This window comes from Cynoglossus semilaevis, chromosome 8 (genome assembly GCF_000523025.1).
Source record: "Cynoglossus semilaevis isolate Cse_v1.0 chromosome 8, Cse_v1.0, whole genome shotgun sequence".
NCBI lineage: Eukaryota > Metazoa > Chordata > Actinopteri > Pleuronectiformes > Cynoglossidae > Cynoglossus > Cynoglossus semilaevis.
The window spans coordinates 23,853,996-23,875,698 of NC_024314.1; the positions used below are offsets into that span (position 1 = coordinate 23,853,996).

General features: G+C 39.5%; 2 protein-coding genes across 2 annotated transcripts in view; both read right to left on the minus strand.

Moving 5' to 3' along the window:
* Positions 1 to 2,521: 2,521 nt before the first annotated feature.
* On the minus strand, positions 2,522 to 8,717 carry sypl1 (synaptophysin-like 1). The gene is made up of 5 exons (XM_008315786.3): positions 7,935 to 8,717; positions 4,453 to 4,571; positions 3,958 to 4,162; positions 3,681 to 3,872; positions 2,522 to 3,092 (listed from the first exon to the last, which is right to left on the minus strand). The coding sequence occupies exons 1-5, from the start codon at positions 8,004 to 8,006 to the stop codon at positions 2,961 to 2,963; spliced, it is 720 nt and encodes a 239-aa protein (XP_008314008.1). The 5' UTR covers positions 8,007 to 8,717; the 3' UTR covers positions 2,522 to 2,960.
* Positions 8,718 to 9,684: 967 nt separating this feature from the next.
* The window catches only part of nampt1 (nicotinamide phosphoribosyltransferase 1), a 17,850-nt gene continuing 5,831 nt past the window's right edge, over positions 9,685 to 21,703 (minus strand). The window contains exons 3-11 of the mRNA XM_008315785.3: positions 20,399 to 20,502; positions 19,878 to 20,006; positions 16,604 to 16,762; positions 15,713 to 15,849; positions 13,972 to 14,197; positions 13,754 to 13,873; positions 13,522 to 13,662; positions 13,291 to 13,425; positions 9,685 to 13,072 (exon numbers count right to left, since the gene is read on the minus strand). Of these exons, the coding sequence (XP_008314007.1) occupies positions 12,959 to 13,072; positions 13,291 to 13,425; positions 13,522 to 13,662; positions 13,754 to 13,873; positions 13,972 to 14,197; positions 15,713 to 15,849; positions 16,604 to 16,762; positions 19,878 to 20,006; positions 20,399 to 20,502 (1,265 nt within the window). The 3' untranslated portion in view covers positions 9,685 to 12,958. The remainder of the gene's footprint in view (positions 13,073 to 13,290; positions 13,426 to 13,521; positions 13,663 to 13,753; positions 13,874 to 13,971; positions 14,198 to 15,712; positions 15,850 to 16,603; positions 16,763 to 19,877; positions 20,007 to 20,398; positions 20,503 to 21,703) is intronic.

Here is a 21,703-nt window from a genome sequence, read left to right on the forward strand (position 1 = left end):
ACAAAAAGATTTAATTACCAAAGAAATAAATAGGATAAGATTAAGTTCATGAGAATAATTTGTCGTTTTATGAGAAAAAAAGTCTTACAATTATGAGACTCAAAATCAAATTAGAATACATGAGAAAATATGTCATAAACAAAACGTAACTCGTCTATTTGGGCGACTTCATTTTTATATATTTGGGACTTTTTTTGTTAATTATTGTTACGACTTTATTCTCAGGAACCATATATTTTCCCTCGTAATTTTACCATTGAAAACATTCATAATATCAGTAATCATTTTTCTCATTTAAACAAAAGAACAATACTTTTACACGAGTACAATCAGGTAAAACGTTTGATCACGTGACTGGTCCTTTGGCGGCGGCTGAATGGATTCAATCATCGATTTTAAAGTCACACTGTAACATAAGTTATGGCTCAACATCCTCGTGGTGCCTCGAAGGACTTCAGGAAAGCACAATGAAAATGTATATTAACTCACACTAGCCCTAAATCCCACCCGAGATTATGTAGTCTTTTTACACATTTAACACGTCTTTTAGAATATATAGAACACTTCATACGGAAGAGGGAGTTAAAGTAAAAGCCGTCACGGTTTCCTACGGTTCGTAAATGTATAATCTGAGACGTTTCCACGTCTGATAAAAAAAATCCCCCAGTGTGGTACACAGAGCCAATGACGCGGAAACCGAGTGAATGAATATTTAAATGGCTCGATCTTTTCACAAGCACGAGTGGTTCGAATCTAAAAATACAGCTGTAATACATGAGTGTTGGAGCAAGGACGGGCGACTGGAGACGGAAAAAAAACCTACGAGTGATAAGATAATTACAGTTTTTACAGCTGCAGCTAATGTTACATTGACCTCTAGTGGTAAGAAGGTGACAAAACCTGCAAGGATTTGGAGTAGTTTTATTACAATAAGGACTAGTTTTTAAATTATTACATCACTATTGGAGTGTAAATGGACATTCAAGGCTAGAGCCTACGAGACGTTTCGCTTAGCTTCTCTGCCTGCAGGGGGTGCTGTTGCACTGGTCCAACGGGATTGTTTATTCAATATGCATCTATTTTTATTTGCACAAAGGTACTTTTTACTATAAAAAAAGTAATACTTTTAAAACTACAGTGATGTTTGAAAAAATAAAAACTTCTTGGAGTTTTAAAAAAGAAAAATTTGGGAATGTAAAGCCTACAGACAGACTTTGGTAAGGTGGGAAACAAACCTAAATCCAGACTTTGGTTTTATTGTGCCCCAAAAACATCACATTTAAAAGGCTTGTGTAATATTAGTGTATTAATAACTCAACAATTTATGACTAGTGTAAAAGGAGTGGTCACCAGAACAATAACATTACATACTGTATTGTCCTGCAGATGCTAATGTTTTGGCAGAAGTTAGTGCTCATTTTTCTCCATTTTCGTGGATAAAAACACTCTCTTACGACACCTGCTAATAGTCAGTTTGCATATTTAATATGTCTGATGTAACTCGTAACTGAAAATGTAACCACAGGTTAACACACCCGGACACAACGGTGCTTTAAAGCTCGTGACATCTGGTCAAAACTGTGCAAAACGTGCTACAGGAAACCACCACGGACCGGCTGTAAAAAAGGCACATATGAAGGATTTTCACACCGGTTTCACACCATCTGGATTATTGTGCACTGGTGTTGCTGAGTGTAGCATTTGGTAAAATAAAAGCTCTTTGAAAGGTCCCATGTTCAATATGTAAAACAAATACAATTTAAAGAAACTATGATTTTTTTTTTTACAATCACTTACATATTTTATTTAATTAATATATTTAAGGCACATTTTGAATGATAAAATCAACTGTCAGTATTAATTAGCCATTTTCTACTCTACATTTTTGTCTAATTATTTTCACTTTGGCTAACCTCTATTTAAGGCTCATAGCAGTTTTGAAGTAAATTAATCTTTGTGCTGTTTTACAGCAGTTGACTTGTCAACAATCTTTAACATTCTGCGCCCCCTAAGGGGAGCCTGCCCCCCACTTTGGCAACCACTGGTTCATTTTTTTTGTTATGTCATCTAAGTAATCCACTTTGGCAACCACTGGTTCATTTTTTGTGTGTAATTCTATTCATCTAATTCATTTGTTGTTGCATATCTAATAACTGAAGTTAGCCAAACACAGGGTTTTTCGGCATCCATATACTAACATAATAATAACATTTGGCTAATATTAGCTAAATGTTAGCCTAACATCTTTTTATCCAATTCCTTATATTTTAAATTTGGTCATTCTTTTCATACATTTATCTATACACTACTTTTAGTGAGACAAAGTTTGCACAATCTTTGACTAGAAAAGTGGTTTCATGGTTCAGTTTTGGTACAATATCGCACACACTGTCTCATTCGGATTTTTTTTTTTCAACTAAACTATCCACTTTAGTGAGACAAAGTTTGCACAATCTTCAACTAGAAAAGTGGTTTCATGGTTGAGTTTTGGTACAATATCCCACACGCTGTCTCATTCGGATTTTTTTTTTCAACTAAACTATCCAAGTTCAGCTCCTTAAGCCCTGAGTAGAAGCACTTTATGCTTACTGTGGATATTTGTGCTATTATTAATTTTAAAAAGACCTCCAGAGAAATACTTTGGGGTATGACGTTTTTGCATTTTAATGCTTTACTTCTGTTATAAATTGTGCAAGAAATTACGTGTCATGAAGTTGTTTTTTTTTTTTTAAATGATCACCTGAAAATGTATCCTTCATCACCTTCTTCTTCATCGTTCATAAAAAGCTGTTTGTAAATGTGTGACTGAGTTTGTAGTGTACCTGCTGCACCTATGCACTTACATGCATACAGCATGAGTGAGATTAGCTGCAGCTAAACGCTGCATTGACGTCAAATGTCGTGTCTGGTGAGTACTTTTGTGTACAACGTTACATATTTGGGCATGTGTCCTGCGTACGTTAGATGGAGGCAGGGACCTGCTGTCTGCCCTGGGCAGACGAAGAGGAGAACTTCTTTGAGTGCCAGCGAGTCTCCTTGTAAACAAACCAAGCGTTTCCAGCCCAGATGAACATGTTGAGGTAGCCGAAGATCTGAAAGAGGAAAAGGAAAAAAAAAGGTTACAGTTTGCATTGAAGATAAAATAAAATACTGAGGACTTTTTTTAGTTAATATTTCACTGTTCATTGTCAGGGCAATGTTCATGCTGCTTCCTGTCAATTTAGCTTTACATATGTAAAGAATCATATCGTCTGCATAAAAACATTTTCTGTAATTGAATGAGTAAAACAGGCTCGTTGGCACGTTTGTAAAAAAAAAAAAAAAATCAAAGCTATAAACTGTCATTCACTTTTTAAGTATCACATAATTGTCTATCAATTAAAGCTAATATATATATATATATACTGTATATTTAAAATTTTACAATTAGTAGAAAAAGTGGCTAAATGCTAAATTTCAAACAGGAAACAGCTACAACTAATCTACTTCCTGGTAAATATAATGAAATAAAATTTTAAAAAAATACAAAGATGAAATAAAATAACAGTCCATAAGGCTGAAAGGGCCTAAAGGTTAGCCAGAAGATAACTAAAGGTTATCCAAGGAAAAGCTAAAATTTAATTCTGTAAATGTTCAACCAAAGTCATTCAAACAACAGTTCTGAGGAACGATCTTCTCACCACAGAGAAGTTGAGGCCTCTCATGACGGCGAACTCCGTGACCTTGCAGGTGGTGTTTCCTCCCTGACAGACATCCAGAGCTGCCCTGATGCCTTGACTGCCCGTGGCGTCCTTCACGTTCTGCAGACCCTTCGCCCAGGCTGAAGAGCAGACCAGCCACAGGAAGACCAGGATGGACGTCAGCACAAAATCCTGAAGACGAGGACCAATAAGAGGTGAAGCTACAAACTGGTTCCACCGGTCGACAATTCCCGATGAAATGATGATCAATACTCACAAAAATGGGACCAAAGTCAGAGTCCTTGTAGACGTGCATGTAGCCGAGATAAACCAACAGCGCCACCATGCTGTAGAGGAAGCAGACAACGGCCACGCCCACAAAGAACTCCGATGCAGAGGTCGCGTCTCCCACCATGAACGTCGTAGTGAGCGAGTGGTTACAAATAGTTGTGTTTCCCTCAATCAGTGGGACTTGGCTTAACCTGGCCGTGAACGGTAGGAAGGCGTTAAAGGGACAGTTCAAGGTTTGTTCAATGTTGGTAGAATAAAAGCACTTTTCTTATTGGTAGACGGCAGGTTTTAGAATGCCAGGCAAATAACCATTCAGTATTGGAATCAAGCCGGCAACCCACCAGGTGGCAGACAACAGCACAAACTACTGAGCTTTTGTCACCTTCACTTTAACCAAGGTAATAACTGGCCTAGCCTAGCATACCTTTAATGACATAGGGTTTGCAGCTAGATTCTTTTCACCTAAATTCTACATTCTCACCTGAATGGATAGTGATAGTTAGCGTTGAGCGTTTGGTTACTGCCGTCGCTGCAGAAGATGGAAACGATGTTCGTGCCGGAGAAACCGCCACAACTCCCGAAAGAAAATATGGCCGTCAGCTGTTTGAACAGAGAAAAACAAGTGGTCAAAAAGGAATGTTGTTACACCATCTTTTTTAATTTGCCATACCTTTTGATGATGTTTTAGCTAATCTGGCTAGCTTTTAAAACTGGTTTTGCATTTGTTATTTATTGCTTTTTAATCAGAACTTCCAAACACAAATCTCAAAAAAAAAAGTGCAATCAGAGCAATTATTGTTATCATTTTGTTAAATAAAACTCAAATCTCACTTATTCGCTAAAATACCTGACACTTTGCTTGACTGAAGGACGCAATTTAAGTCCTTAAAGGTCGTGACCTAGTGCTAAGGGCATCCGCAGGATTCTAGAAAGACGTAATTCTGTGTCTCTTAAGATTATTGTGAGATCTAAATGGAGACGTTTTCTTCCACACTGCGTGACCTGCGAGGACGTCCGTTGTCCTTTGTCTCCCACTTCTTTTCTCACAGCAGCAGAGCAGCATCTGGTTCAGGGTGTAGACCTTGTGACACCAATGCCTCTTGCTAAATTCCATTAGTCAGTGTGGTTGCGACGCCACTTAACCCTTTAAATTTCAGTACAAAGAGACGCTGATCACACAGATTAATATCCAGCGCCAGACTCTCACTGATATCACCTTACAGTAACAGGCGTGCAGATAATAAAACACGGAAATCTGTAGTTCGACAGACATGTGTGAAGTCTCTTCATCCAGTCCACGCTCGGTGTTTTCAACACGTTAAGAATGCGCGCAGCTTGTGAACAGCTGAGTTCTTTGATCAAAAGCGCGAAAGGTTTAACAGCAGGTTTTTGACAAGCATTTTCTGCTTGAAATCAAATAACAAAAGAAAAACTCAAGATGTGTTAACAACGCTTGGCACACGTTGGCTAACAGTTACCTCAGAAACCGCTAAAAATTAGCAACAACAACAAAATCATCCAAAGGTTAACCAAGAACAAAAGAGAAATTGGCATAAACACAGAATAAATTGGAGGCAGAAAATTATAGAAATTATACTAAAAAAACAACTCAAGATGAGCTGCTGTTTGAGAAAATTATAGAAATTATACTAAAAAAAAAACAACAACTCAAGATGAGCTGCTGTTTAAGTATAAACTCTTCATACATTCAAGGATATAAAATCTTTCTCTTTCACACACGGACACACACACACACACACACACACACCTCAAGGCATCTCCCCATATGTGTCTCCAGATGTCACTGGCATCCACTTCCTGTCTGTGGGTCTGGCAGACTTACACCACACACACACACACACACACACACACACACTACAGACACACATATAAATCAGTCTCATTCCTGCATCACACACTCGTGTCACTCTCTCATCCATAAAATATATGCTCTTCATACAAGGCCACAGTCAGACGAGACCACATGACTAATCGGAAATTCTTATCGATGCAAATTCAAATTTCAAATCTTTGAAATTTCAAACTGAATTTGAAAAAAACAAACAAAACTTATTATTGATAAAAAACAACAGAATAATTGTGAGGCGGAATTATTGCAGTTACTGCTCATTAGCCAAGTTATGCTGATGACTCAAACCCTGCTCATTAGTACAGCAGCATGTGTGTGTGTGTGTGTGTGTGTGTGTGTGTGTGGCCTGATACAACCCTTATTTAACACATTTCCTTATTCACAGTGGACTGGATGATAAATTGGGTTCAGACAGATCAGCTCCACAGAGTCCAAACACACACACACACACACACACACACACACACACAGAGTAACAATCGGTCATCTGACTCAGAACAAGGCTCTGTGTGTGTGCGCGCTTGCGTGCGTGTGTGTGTGTGTGTTATGAGAAAATAGAACAGCTGTAAGTAGCAGAGCTGTGTTAACAACCCTGGTGTCTTCTGACCCAGTTCTGGACTGTCCATAAGAAAAAAAAAAAACTGGCATCAGTCTCTGACAGTTGACGAGTGGAGACAGCCTGGCTGTGAATGTGTGTGTGTGTGTGTATGTGTGTGTGAGGAGACAATTGTCTCAACCTGGACGTGGAAGTCAATTATTGTTGAAAAGAAACGCATTTAATCTGTAACTGTGTCGTGTGGAGGACGCGACACAGAAGTTGACTCACTGCTCTCTGATGCTAACTCCAGCTTCTGGATTTATAGGGAAAAAAACTGCCAATAAATTACCCAAAGAAACTGCATTATTTGTAAATAATACTTCATTTTCTCCTCTTTATGCCTGTACTTCTTTTGGAGATTTAAAAAAAAAATCACATACTTTTAGTATCGACTGAAACGTGTTTCCGTTCGTGCTTTTGGAGATTTAAAAAAAAAATCACAAACTTTTAGTATTGACTGAAACGTGTTTCCGTTCGTGCAGCAGCAGTGAAATGCTAACCATGATGTTAGCCTGCATTTTCCCAAAAACATTTATAGTTAGGATAGAAATAGCTAAAAGTAAACAGCAATAGCTACATTTTAGCAATAAAAACACTTTCGTCTACGGACAGCTGAAGGGTGATGATTTAAATTCAAACAGAAGTTGCTTTAAGCTAACTAAAATAGCTAACCTTTAGATTTAGGAATACAAAAAAAAAAAAAAAGGCTATATTTTGTATAGCCATTTTGTATCCTTCCAAACCAAAAGTTCTGGGTTCTATTCCACCCATGCTAAACCATTATGCCAACTATGTCTGTGCTTTACCTCTATAACGGGACAGGCTAAAAATGCTTCTTACGACGGAAATCAAAATAACTTAAACTAAGGTGAAGCTCAAAGTTAGCAAGCAGATAGAGAGAATCAAGACATTTCAGTGGAGAAAACAAAATAGCTCAGGGAATAAAAACAATGGCCACATAAAACTCACTCAAGTGCAACAAATGGACCCTGAACCGGACTTTGGACATGGCTGCAGTAAAATATGAAATACACACAGTATCTCCTGGATGTCGGCAGCATGATAAGCCTTTATACTATAAAACCTTGTTGTCTATAAAGTTTATAGACAACAAGGGAAAGTAAAGACAAAGAAAAAAATCTTAAACTTTTCTTGAGGTGTTGACCTCCGCCCCCTGCTGGAACATCATGTCACACCTCTGCCGCCCAAAGAAAAATCTCAAGATACACCCAGTACACACAGTAATGATGCAAAAAATCACAATCATGAATGAGACCTAAAAGCTACAAGTATGAGTAAAATAAGAAGGAAACCGTTGTGAATCCGCGCGTGTTTTTAGCGAAATTTTCACGAAATCTCTCCATGAACAGAAGAGTTTTCGTCAGTGGCTAAAAAAAGGGGAAAATCCAAGAAAGTACTGGACCTCCCTTTCCTATGGCTATGGACACACACACACAGACACACTGATTTATCCATGTACATGCATGTAACGTACCCACTCCACCAGCTTAACGAAGCCCAGCGGCTCCTTCAGTGGCGACAAGTTGAGCCTAAACCCGGTCATCATGGTGGCGCTTCTGATCCACAAAACCGTGATCCGGTTCTTCCCAAACTCTGGATGGTGAAGTCCAACAGGGAGGCAAAGTCAGCAGTGGGAGAGATGGGGGAGTTGTCAAGTCCGGTGACGTAGCCTTGTGCTGTTAACGCTGCAAGAAGTGACCACACTGAGTCAGCCCCGCAAAGTCCTGGAGAAACAAAGACGGAAAACACAAGTCTGCCACCCAGTGGAGGCAAAGGGTGATTTCTGCTGAGACTGCAGTAGAAAACACAACCTATGGAAAGCGGGTGGATTTGCAACAGAAACAGAAGTGGGATAGAAATCAAAAAGTTGGACGTGGACTTCTTGCAGTGTAGCCTGTCCGCCGCTTGGTGACGCGCAAAAACGCATGCGACCTCCAAGACTGAGCGGATGAAGCGCATAAAAGTGTGCCAAATTACGTCATGCCATAAACGATGCTGGAAAACTCGGTCAAGTTAGGATTGCTGAGAGTTTTCCTTTCACTGGCCTTTACACAGAGCCACAAACTGAAACTAGAACCTAACACGAAGACATGACATTCATTTGAAGTAAGACCAGGACGAGGTTTAAGGTCCGTTAACTTCTTCTGAGGAACAATAATGGTATCGGATGTCCCCTACTGAGTTTTCATTGGAGCCATGCGTTAGGAAAACGGATGCTGCCTCCTCCTCCTTCTCTTCCTCCTCCTCCTCCTCCTGCTGACTTGCAGTTCCAGTGTTAACTCCTCTCTGGTGATGTCTTCAGTCTCATGACCGAGCAAACCAGGGATTCTCTGGATTCCGTTGGCTTAAAACGCCCCCACTATCTCACATGAATCAGTTGTCACAATCAGCACGGAGCTAAAAACAAAATATAAGTAGAGACTGTAGTCAGTAACAGCAAGGCAACAACAGGTTTGAAGTACTTCTTTGTATGAAATATTTAAGTTGGACTTACCTCAGATTATTGGCGTTTACTGTTGAATTTGTCACAGCTAAATAGTTGCCTTTTTAAACGTGTCATTTGGTGAGTTATCTTTCGTCATTCCTATTAGGTTTTATGCCCAGAAAGCGCGAAATCAGTGGTTCTTTAACATGATACGTGAGATAATGTTTGTACTTGGGTGCCCTCTAGTGACACAACTGGGAATTGATTTTTAGTTATAGCTGAATAGCCGCTTTAGCAAGGCAAATCTGAGGCTTAACGGGCTGGCTATAAAAGTCCACTTGTTGTACTAAATATAAATACTGGTTTTCCCATTTTTTATTATATTTCAGTAGTTTTAAACCTTGGTTTCCAATACCTCGTTTCACTGTAGTTGACGCACTTTGATTTCAAACGGGCATGTATAATTTTAAGTATTCGAATTTGCTAACAATTTGAATGTTTTCAATTGTCATGTAACTCACCGTTGTATTTTCTGCCTTGATTTTGCGTTTGTGGATTAAATGTTGTTACCAGTGGTAGATTTACTTCGTTTGCTGATAAATAGGCTAATAATCTTTATATACTTTGCTTAGCTGAACAGTGTAGGCTAATGCTAATGCATCTTAATGTCGTGTGCCAATGCAGTTTAATGGTACTTGGAACTTTGTGAGGGTGGCATTCAGTGTAAAATATATGCTGTGATATTTTAATATAATAAAATATTTAAAAAGGAATTTATGAAAAGAGCAGTCAAGTGAAGTAAATGTGAAGGGGTGATCTTTAATCAGTGTATTGTTGACAATATAACATGTCAGGTTAGTTAAAAGTTCACTTGTGTTGAGAGAATTTCTGGTACAACCAACATATACATACAAGAGGAACAACATCAACATAAAGAAAAAAACAAAAGTATTCATTACAGACCATTCGCTCTCTCACACGTACAAGAAAGCCTAAAGTTTTACAGTCACAAAAACAGTCACACTGCCACTTCAGTCAAGCAGTTTTGGATATTATTCAATTTGTACAAAAATGCTCATTCAGACACAAACTACAATACCATTAATAATATCTGTCTGTGGCCAACTCTTTGACATAGTGCCCCCTATGCTTTCAGTCTGCTTGGTTGCTTTACTGTATGTACAAGTGGGAAGGCAGTTGTCGCCATGTTGTTTTCTAAATGAGATTTCTTCATCGTCATTAAAAGAAATCTGAGGTAAGAACTGAGACGGTATCAAAACTGTAAAAGCAAGAGTTGTACTAAAATCCACCCATGTCATCAGAAAGTGAGTGAGATGAAGGTGGGTTGACTGCAGATGGTGAGAGGTAACAAATCAAAACAAAAAACAGTTATGTTTATCAGGCTGAGTTGAAGCAGTTTGGTCTGAACCAGAGGGAGGAGGCAGATCATGGTGACATCAGTGCTTTTTTTTAAAAAAAATTACCGCGTTGAAGTTGGTTGACTCCTAAATGAAGAAAGTTACTGATAATGGCTACCCTAGACAGGAAGTGATGCATCAATATTGACATATTGTCACTGAATCGCAAGTGTACCAGAGAGTTGGAAGATTTTTTAAAAAGGGACTTTTGGCAAAAACGAGAACACAATCATCTCTTCCGACTTTGGAAGTGAACATGTTCTTGTTGTGATGTCATTACATTTTCCCACAGCAACAGAAAAATCCATTAACTTAAAAGAAAAAAATGAGTCTAAGTTAGATTAATGTGTCCAAAAAAAAAAAAAAAATCAGACCGCGAACATCCATACTTTACCATTTACAATTGTTTCTGCTGAGTTTAAGGCAGTGATTATCAGCACCTCTCATTTCCCCTCAGAATTCTGAGACTAAAAAGTAGAACTTGACTAGAACTTTTAATTTTCAAAAAACAAAAAAAAAAAAAAAAAAAACTTTGTCATACCCCAGATTTTGTCGATAGCATGTGTCAAACTCAAGGCCCGGGGGCCAAATGCGGCCCGCCAAGCCATTTTGTGTGGCCAGCAGGAGCTTAAAAATCATTTAGTAAAGGTCCACACAGCAGAGTTTTTTAACCTAAGAAATTTAAAGTTTTTTTATTACACAGCAATGAACAATATTTCTTACTTGAATAAATAATAATCAATTGTAGAAACACGTACAGTCTTAGTGTGTTATGGAGTAGTTACATCTATACCAGCGGTCCCTGACCTTTTCTGTTCTAAGGACTGGTCATCCAAGGACCACACATTACTACAGACCGGTATCAAGGTGCTGAGCATTGAAAAGTCATTAAATTTTCAAAATAAAACATCTTTTAGACTCTATTCTGTTCGTATCAGAGTCTGAATGACCTATTATTTTAAAATATTGACAGATTATCTTCAAATAAAAAAAGTAAGTGGATATGATGATTAGTAAAAGATAAGTACTTTTTTCACTGTGTTCCACTGGTACCAAATGACCTATAGACCAGCACTGGTCTGCGGACCGACAGTTGGGAACCCCTGATCTTTAGAGTCTTCCATTTACAACCGGCCATTCAAGGGGAACTGTATTGGTGATGTGGCCCCGGGTGTGAATGAGTTTGACACCGCTGGTCTATAGCATTTCCACCGAAAGACGTCACTGAATTTTCAAACATTTCTTTCTCTTTCACTTCTTCTTTCTTTTTTTAGATAAGCACAACATTTTGGGACCTGAAGGCTGGAAATTCTGAGTTCTTGTTCAGAAAATTGAGACGACATAACTTCCAACAGACGCAAAAAGACTCACTGTTGTCTTATCACGTTTGTGTCCTTTCAGGGAAATAAAGGACAGCAAAAGTAAAAGGTAGATTTCAACACATTCAGGAACACGAACACACACACACACGAACACACACACCCACCCACCCACACACGTAATAGAGTCAACATTTAACAGATACAACACTCCCGGAGCCACATACCCGAGTTCAATCATCCTCACTCCAAAACAGACAACTTCTAAGATGGTCGTTCTCTCTTTCTTGGTCTTAAATTGTAAATATTGGTTTCGTTGGGATGAAACGTCAACCCTAAAGGTTTGGCTCTTGCTAATCATCGGGGAAAATTAGGAATCCTTCAAACACTAGATGGAAAAATAGCTTTAAAATGCCTTAATTATTATTTTGGAACATTGCACACACACTGTACATAAAATGTATGTGTGTGTGTATATATGTATATATATATATTTACATACACACATACAGTATATATAGGCTAAAGTAACAAATCGGAAATTGAAAGACATCACGCAAAAGTTGGCAAATAACAGGATAAAAGAAACAGGTGCAGTTAAATCACGCTGTGTTTTCAGCCTCCCTGACTACAGCTCACTGTGGGCTGGAGAGGGTTGTGAACATAACTGCACAGATTACAATATATTCAGAGTAGTTAAGGAATATAAAAAAAATACTCCTTATAGACTTGTTGGCCGTTTTATACCTTTGGCCATGACTACCGACTGATGCAGGAAAGACAGGATGGGGGTGAGTTTCTTTATCGTTCCAAAAACATCCTAAATGTTGATGGATTTTTCTGTTGCACCCTTAGATTCTATGCATCTTTATATTATGTACATTTTGGGGAGGTGGTGGGGAGATGGGGGTCAAGGGGTCAGATCAGTGGTATGGCTTTATAATTGTCTCTCAATCAATCAATCAATCAATATGTTCACTTCCTCGTGCAGCTGCCAGGTCAAAGACAATCACCCAAACCCATACAGTATCTCGACGGCTACCTTACAGTGCAACATTCAATTTAGTGCAGCAGCATGGAGAGGTGAACTTTAATATACTTCTCCCACAAACTCATACCATTTCACTGGAGAACAGATCAAGTTTTTTTTTTTGTTTTTTTGTTTTTTGGAAAGGTGGGTAAATAATCTCAACATTTCAGGGTACTGTGGTGACGTCAGGACTGTGGTGGACCAGCAATGAATGTGGACCAGCAGGGCTGATGTCAGAGGCCAAAAAGGTGAAGCGGTGAAGAAGGAAGGGGGTACTTTTTTTTTCTTTGCAGCAGCGCTGGAGACTTAGAGCAGAAGATCTTTCAGCTCACTGTTTGTGAGCTTAGCATTGTCTCTGATTTCATCAAATGTGTACGTCTTCACAATCCTGCCGTTCTGGAAGACTGTGTGCAGCAGGTCCTGTAGAAGATGTTGGCGTGAGTGACGGAAGAAGTAATAAACAGTATTTACATGAACTGAATCAAGATAAACATTGAAATGCTTTATGTCTGTGGTATCCAAAATAGGGGCTGGGCCCTTCCTAGGAGGCGTAAGATTATTGAATTTATACAATGAAAAATAAAAGGTTAAAACTTTAGAACAGAGTGTTTGACTGAACTGAAATAAACTAAACCCACCTGGCCATATTCCTCCAGTTCACCCCTGCCCTCCTCTAAAGTGACAAAGTCTCCACTCGGTGTCTGGTGCAGAGACAGGCGACCTTTCTTTGACCTCTTGTTGGGGTCTGCCACTGGGTCCTTGAAGACATTCACCTTTTCACACAGCACAGAAAACAACAGCACATTAACGACACACTTTTTAACCATTTCTTGGAGTGAACGAAATGCCTTTAAAAGACTGGTGCTCACCCCCAGTCCATTAGTGACTACGTAGCTGCATTTGAATGAACAGTTGAGCAGATCTCTGGTCAGTTTCTGCAGCAGAGCACCTCCAGAACCAAAGCCAATGTTCTCAAGTGACCACCTGTGTTCCTTCATACCTTCCACTATCTGTTGCAAAGAGAGATCACTCAAAACTCATCACCGTCATCATTACCAAACTTCAAACTTTTGTTTTCTAACACACTTCATGTGTTTTTACCTCTTGCAGTGTATTGATATCAACTCCATCTCCTTGTATGACTCTGATGTAAGGAGGGAGAACCTTAAAACCTTGGGAGTTCTCTTTTGGAGGGAACTTTTTACCCAGGATCTCCAAAACCTACACAAGAGCGTAAATAAAGAAAAGAAGAAAGAATAAGGTTAGTTTAGATGATTATTTTTATGGAACTGAAAGGAAATTAGGCTACAAGAGCTCACCTTCAAAACTGTGTCAAGCGGGTTTCCTGAGTCCGGCCGAACCACGAGCGGAGCGTCGGCGCTACGCTTCTCTATCAGTTCCCGTAGATCTTCTCCCCAGATCTTCTCGCAGGCGTTGTAAATGTCGTAGCTGTCGCTGACTATAGATACAGGCACGTTGGGATACTGTTTGACAATGTGCTCAAACGCGTCTTTTTCATGATCCTTTCCCCAGGCTGTGATGGTACTGTGGAGACAATAATTGTAGTCGCGTCACTCTCCCAGGTCACATACAGTTCAGGTTAAAACAAACTGCATTGTCAACGTTATCAATGGCATCATTCTCTTAAACCAGAGAGAGAGAAAAAAAAAAGTTTCAAAGTTAAACGGACACAGTGAGAGAAAACAGAGGTGAAAGAAAAGTGAAAAAGAAAGTAAGAAAACCCTACGAGAACAGGGAAGGAGAGATAAGTTATCTGCGTGGAAGAAAATCTTAAAATAAAAAGAACCAGAGCAGAGTTCATTTAAAGCCCAGCCATTATCTACACAACTGATCTGCTAAGAAGGCTGGAGGCAATTCCAGGCGACCTTGGATCAAGAGAAGAACACACACTATAGTGGTTTAAGTTAAAACGATCTCCCAAAGTCCAGAAAATCGTGATGCTTCAAACTGTCCAGGAGAGGGCAGTGTACTCCACGCTTTAAATACAGTAAGAGGCGTCTTGGTAAAATAAATTATTATTATTATTTTTTTTTTTATTGTTAAGGAAAAAAGATACGAGGTCAGAAAACGTAAAATTGTTTCATTTTTTACTTTTTGAACATTAGTAGAACGAGAAAAAGACCTTTTGAAGATAAGTCATTGAGTTATTGTGTTATTAGAGTTAATACAGTAAAATTACTCCACCCTCTGAGGTGGGGAGAAAAGGGAGGGCAGGTTGTTACATAAATGTTGCCATGACAACTGCTTTTCACATCCCATAATGCATCAGTGCAGGACAGAAGCGCAGTGGAACAACTGCCCTGGTGGTGAGGAAGACGTGACTTGGCGCATGGGAGTAAAGCATGGAGTGAAAAGCAGGGAATGAATGATTTTTTGTGTGTGAGGAGATGTGTGCTAGCATCAGCCGATGGCAACACTGTCCTCTGTCCAATCACAGTCCAGACACAATGATGATGGAGTGAGGCTGACCAAGAGTTATTATTTTTACCACTGTGTGTCAAGCCCTGGGCGCATCATCACTCTGACTGATGAAGTGGCGTAATCAACACCTTCAGCAGTTAATCATCTGTTCAGAAGAAATTTGTTGTTTTAAATCTGACACTCAGTCCTAGTTGTTGAAGAACAAGGTCTCATTCATACTGTACCTGGGTCTTAGCCAAAATGACAAGTCAAAAAAAAATCTGGCAACACTTCCAGGAAACCTTTCTGGAATATGTGAATTAAGTGTCTGGAGAGACTCATAATTTACGCTGCTCACAGCAGCATGAGTTGATGTTAAATTTATTCAAAATCAACATCAATATAAATGCCCCAATGGCAGTATAAGACGGTCATCTGGGTCAGTGTTGTATTTAAAAGGAGAAAAGCCGTACTGTACTACACCATCCTCTCCAGGAAATACTTTACAGGAGAAAAAAAAAAGCAGCTACAGAGGAGATGACCTGTCTCACTGATCAAGGACAGAGCATCAAAAAACACCACGGAAATAAATCACACCTCCAGATCAGTGTGTACTAATGTGTGTGTATGTATGGTTACCTGTGCTCTGCTGCAGGCACTGAGTAGCCTGGCACTGGGTCCTTGGTGCCATAGTACTTTTTAATGACGCAGATGCCAGCCACCGTGTCCGTGCCCTTGAAGTTGACCAGATGGGCGGAGGCACCGATGCCCGCAGTCTACCAGTAGATGGAGAGAAGTATTAAAGAAGAGGAGAAACCGTGGCTTATCGCACATTATATCATGGCTTCAATTCTGAAGGTTGAAATAATCGGAGCCTGAAAGCTTTCGTTCTTATTTTAATTCCTAACACACCCGGTGGTTGGGTTAAAAAGGGTCTATGGAATTATCCATACACTGAAATATTACAATATTTAATTTCACAATCTCATATTGATATTATATAGTAATAATTACGTTTAATTTCACAATCTCATATTGATATTCTATAGTAATAATTACGATCCGGCTTTGGTTCATTTTTTTTCTTCTCTAATGATTACAAATGTAGATCTCTCCAATTTAAGTAACCTGATGTTAAGCATGTAACAGCATTGTGTTATGCTAATCATTTTCCAAGAAATAAATTATTTTAAAAAAATCCACAACATATTGACATGCCTAAAGTATCGCAATATATCATATCTCTTGCTCTTTTATCGTGACAGATAAAGTATCAACAGATTTTATTCCAAAATTCTTTCCTATTGGTTAAAGGGCAAAAGAAAATCAGGCTTAGTTTTTGCAAAAACAGTGTTTTCCAAAGTCAGGAAAGTGAATAAGTGTATCAACCCAGTGGGAGGCGCCTGGTTTGTCAATATAAAACGTCTGAGCCACACTCCCAACACCAGGACTCAATATGTACATGTACATATTGGACACGTACATATTGGACATGTACATATTGAGAAAACAAATAGTATTTAGATGTACCTCCTGTGATGATACACCCCTGTAGCCAAAGTCATGGAGTTTGTACTCTAATCCCTCCAAGTTCCCGGAAGTCTCGAGGAGATACTTGGCGAGGATCTTCTTCTGCTCTCTGGAGTTTGTCGCCACAGTTACAGGGTACCAGATCTGAACCAGGATGGTCTGATGGAACGAGACAAAAAAGAAAGAGAGTGAGAAAGAGAAAGAGAGATTCAAAATACAGACTTGAACCAGAGTTTTGTTTTCATTATGACCAGACCAGTCAACCATCTTTTTGTTTGTTCTTGTACAAAACCCAAAAGCTAACAGACTCAGAGGGATCACGGCAGGTCATACCAGTGCAGTTCTGGGAAAAATACATTCCAACCTTTTTTTTTTTCTTTTCTTGAGTCAACTCAGCACCAGACTCATTTGTTTAAGTCTTGAAAACGAGAGGCTTATCTGTACTCACAACCAACTGTACTGCAGATAACAGAACTCACAAACACACCGCTTGTGACATGAGGAACTGGGACATTCTGATTAACACAACGTGACATGTTGAAATGTCACTTATAGCATATTGATTAATTGCATCAGGTCAGGGACCTGCAGAGACTGTGCTATGTACCCGGGAGGGACCAAATACTTCGAAGTACCTCCCGTCTGGCAGCCTGTGTGGGTTGCAAAGACTCGCACTGTAAAATTCCCCCATTGTGGGACAAATAAGGAACCTAAATTTGAATTAATGAAAAGACAATTAAATCCGAAGAAAAGCGGTAGTGCTAATCTAATCCTGTGTGGCTAAACATGTGGAACCACAGCTAAAACGACGCACATGAAAGCTCATCAACAGCACCAAGACAAGCATTGCGAACTTGAGACAGAGGAATGTGCCGCCATGTTTCCTCCAACAGTGTGTTTGACCAACAGCATGGAAGCAAACGTGGCTCCCCCTCTGCCAACAAACACAATGCGGCGTGTGTTTTCATAGTGTAACTCAGAGTGGGTCACATGCCTTCCTCAGACTTATCATAATCTAAACCATGTGACTGTAGAGCGAGGTCAGAGTCCGCACATCGACACGCACGAGGTCTCGTTGTCAAGGCCTCCTCGTTATGTTGACTCTTCCACTTCGTTTATCTCGACCATTTAACCCGTTATAAAACAATAAACACTAAAATTCACCTAAAATAAAGAGGCTGGAGTCAGTTTTCTTTCATTTTATAATGAAAGGAAATTTTCAAAAAAAAAAAAAAAGTAATTTGGAACATTCAATGGAAAAAAAAACTCAGACATATTAAACACACACACAGTTTAAACATCCGTGTGCCAGTGTGACCTTTACAGGCAATGCCCTAGAACAGAAAAAGACTGAGATTAGTAACCAGAGGGCGACATTAAGGGGAAAAGTGTGTAAAGGAAAAGGCTGAAACCTGACTGCTGACAACAGAGCATAAAATATGAAAGAGAAAATATGTGGAGGGGAAGTGAAAGAGAGTGGGGGGAGAGGGTGGGACAGAGTTTGACCTAATGACGCAGCACAAGGACACAAGACTGACGGTACGGCTAATTTTACAACAAGAATGACTGAGAGACAGAGAGAGAGAGAGAGAGAGAGAGAGAGAGAGAGAGAGAGAAAGATAAAGAGATGGTGTGTGTACAAAGAGAGTGTTTGTGGATGGTGCATGTGTGATGTATCCAAATATAAAATCTTGGCAGGGGTGAGACTTGGACTTGTTTTGGTGTGTTTGCTGTTACACTGTTCTTGGTGAACAGATTTTAGTTAATAAAATTTTAGGCTCATTTTCAGTTGTTTTTCCTTAATTGCCCTGTCGATTGTTCTGTGAAATGAGTGGGTGAAAAAGAAAAACATCTTGGTTCCTGTTTGAACTTTCCTTTACATATAATCCACGTAACTGGTGCAAGACAGACGGCAGCTACTGTTATTCGTGGTAACAATGTTATTCCGTGTCTGCTCCTCGTAATCACAGAGATATAGAGACGTGATTGCGATTTTTTTTTCTTCTGATTTTTCCAAGTGAAAATTAAGCTGAGCGTAAACAAACGTCTGCAGAGAGAAATTTAAATAATTGAAAAATTAATAGAGCGAATCAACATTGTGCTAGGATGCCACAGCTGTACAAGAAGTTTAAACTTCCTTCACTTTTGTGATACAGAGTTCAAAGACCTGCATCATATTCAGAGCATTTTATATATTCTAAATTCCTGCTAACACTTAGCTATGCTAACAAAAACATGTTTTACTCCACCCAAAAAAAAAACCCCAAAACAAAACAAAAATACCCAGAAAACAGTGACTGCATTAAGTGCAGCCTCAACAGTTCCACAGCACTGGGCCCAGTCCTCGTACTGCACCTTTCAGTCGACCTGCATAAATAATTTTAATCATTTCCACAGTGACACTACATCTCTCAGCACTGATGGGGCAATGAGCTGTGTCATGACTGTACTTCAGTGAGATTTAATAAGAGATGGGAGGCGTCAATGGGCCTGCTGCCAAACTAATGCTTATAGCTTTCATAAAACTCTCCATTGTAATATCAAGATCAAGATCAAGATTCAAGATTGGGGTTTATTTGTCATATGCACTTTCAACACATGGTCTACAATGCAATGAAATGCTTGGGATGGGGGGACCGTAGACTCGCTAGGGTAACATAGAACACACAGTGCTAGCAGCATGCGATACTACTACAGGGAATAAGGTAAGAAATAGAGGGAGAAAGGGGGAATAGAACAGTGCAGTGCAGGCAGTGCAGGAGTAGTGCGACACAAGATAAGGACATCTAAGTACAAGATAGGGACATCTAAGTACAGCACAGATAAGAGCATTTACACACGGAGTAAGAACTTGTAGAAACACCGGGGCAAAACATAACACGGGGGTTGGAACATACGCACACACAGGGACATAGGTTATTGCACATATTATATATCAGGGGGCAAAAAAAAAAGTGGCTCAAGTCCATTGTCTGTAATCAATAGTCAGATTAAACAAACAATTTAATCTTACTCAATAGTTCATTAAAGGAAGAAATACAAGGAGGAAATGAATTGTTGTAGGAAGTTAATAAATGAGAACCTAACAATGGCTTTTAACCTGACAAACGTCATTCAGACTGGAAATTAAACACATCAAAGCAATTCTTCCCTAATCTAGTGTTGCATGTTTGGAAATGTAGGACACAAAAGAGGGACAGGTAACAGACTGGGACAGGATAAAAACAAACAAACTGCCTCACATGACTTATAAGAGGACCTTTATAAAACCCACCTCCACCCAGTTCGTGAGCCAGAAGCATTCTGGGTCTGTGCTCTCTACGGTGAACAAAACGTTGCCACGGGGAATGACGCAGCCCTCGGGCACTGCCTTGATTTCAATAGGCAGGTGTCCATTGTATTTCTGCAATCAAAAAAAAAAACAGAAGGACAAATACATGTCGTATCAGCAGACGTGACTGCACGAAACGTTGAATTCCATCACGCCTGACGACACGTTCACAAACTTCAACAACACAGCTTTGTTTAAGGATCTAACATTTTAAGGGTTTCCTTTTACAACATGGGGAGCTTCTTGAAAAAGATACATTTCATTCCTTTATTTGTGTTCAGTGACAGACCATTAGTTTGGGTAAAAATCAATACAACAGTCTTTATAAGATTCTGTCTGTGACTCGGCACATTAATGCGCACAAACATTAGCATGTTGTAGCTTCTGCACAGTCTAATGTAAGAAAAGTGTATTAAGTATATTATTATAATGGGTTTTTTAAGGACCCTTTAACAATCCCTTACGTCCAAAATATATGTCCAGCCTTTCTCGTTGAAGACATCGTCCTGGAAATGTTCTCTGTAAACCTCCTTGGCCTCCTGGATCTTCTCCGGACTCACAACCTTCCCTGCAGAGGAGAAAGCAGGAAAGAACTTGAGAGAAGGCACTGGAATGCTGCCATACTTCTGCTGTCATTATTGTATAAAGACATCAGCTGTTCAAACACACACACACGCAATCGTAATAACTTAATAATGAACTCTAATCCCTGATGCAAAGCCAAATAAACTAAAATTCCCTTTCATTTTGTCCCCACAAGACAATGTGTCCTAAAACAATGAAATGTTCCCATAAGTACCTAATCATAGCAGGAACATGCACACTGTTTTTTGTGGCCATTGCAATTCCTAGCTACTTACTGTTATATCACAGCAATACTCAGTGATTTCTAGTGGTTTTGAGACTCACGTCCCTCAAAGTGTTCAAGTTAGTTCAGTTCACTCAGATTTGGTCACGCCTGCTACTCTCGCCTAAGGTGAAGTAAAGTGGAGGTTTAAATTGAAAGAGTAATTATTTGCCCAAAGAGGTGATTCAGCTAACTACTTACGACACGACAGCCATTGTGACATGTCTACAAACTATTAAGCAAGATTAATTTCTGATATCTCCAGGTTCAAAAGGCTAAGAGCACATGAGGAAACTGTGTTTCACACATTTGCTTCAGGACATTTTACCAAAGACATTCAGATGCTAAAATAAAACTGGTTTCCTGTTAGACAACCCCAAACCAACAGAGCTGCGTCAACAGTGAAACAATTAGAAACCTACTCCAGCCTCACAGTAAATGCTGTAAAATCATCACTGTAAAAATTTGAGAAGAAATGTGTTTGATGCCAACAAAATTATTATTTTTCCCAGGTTTATGGATCAAGCATGCCTCTCTAATAGGTGGCCTTAATCACTGAGCTGAGAGGGACGCTCAGCACAGGCAGCTGGCATTTCAGCCTCCGACGGTGAAAGAGCAGCTGTGCCTTTGTCTTCTCTGCCTCTCTCTCCCCATTTCTCCCCCAGACCTCTGCTACCACACCATGAAATCCTCTTAAGGAACAGGAGGAGGAAGATGCATTCTTTTCTCATTCTTGTTCTTCTTCTTTTAGTCCCTCGCTCTTCCTCATGCCCTCAGGATCCCACATCAACCTCCGCAAATTTGAACATTTTGTATACTGTGTGCACATTACTTTGCACCATTACATTTCTTTCCCATTGGCTTCTTCCTGTTTCACCTCTGGCGCGGTGCCACACTAATCACTTTTGTAGCAGGTAAGGCG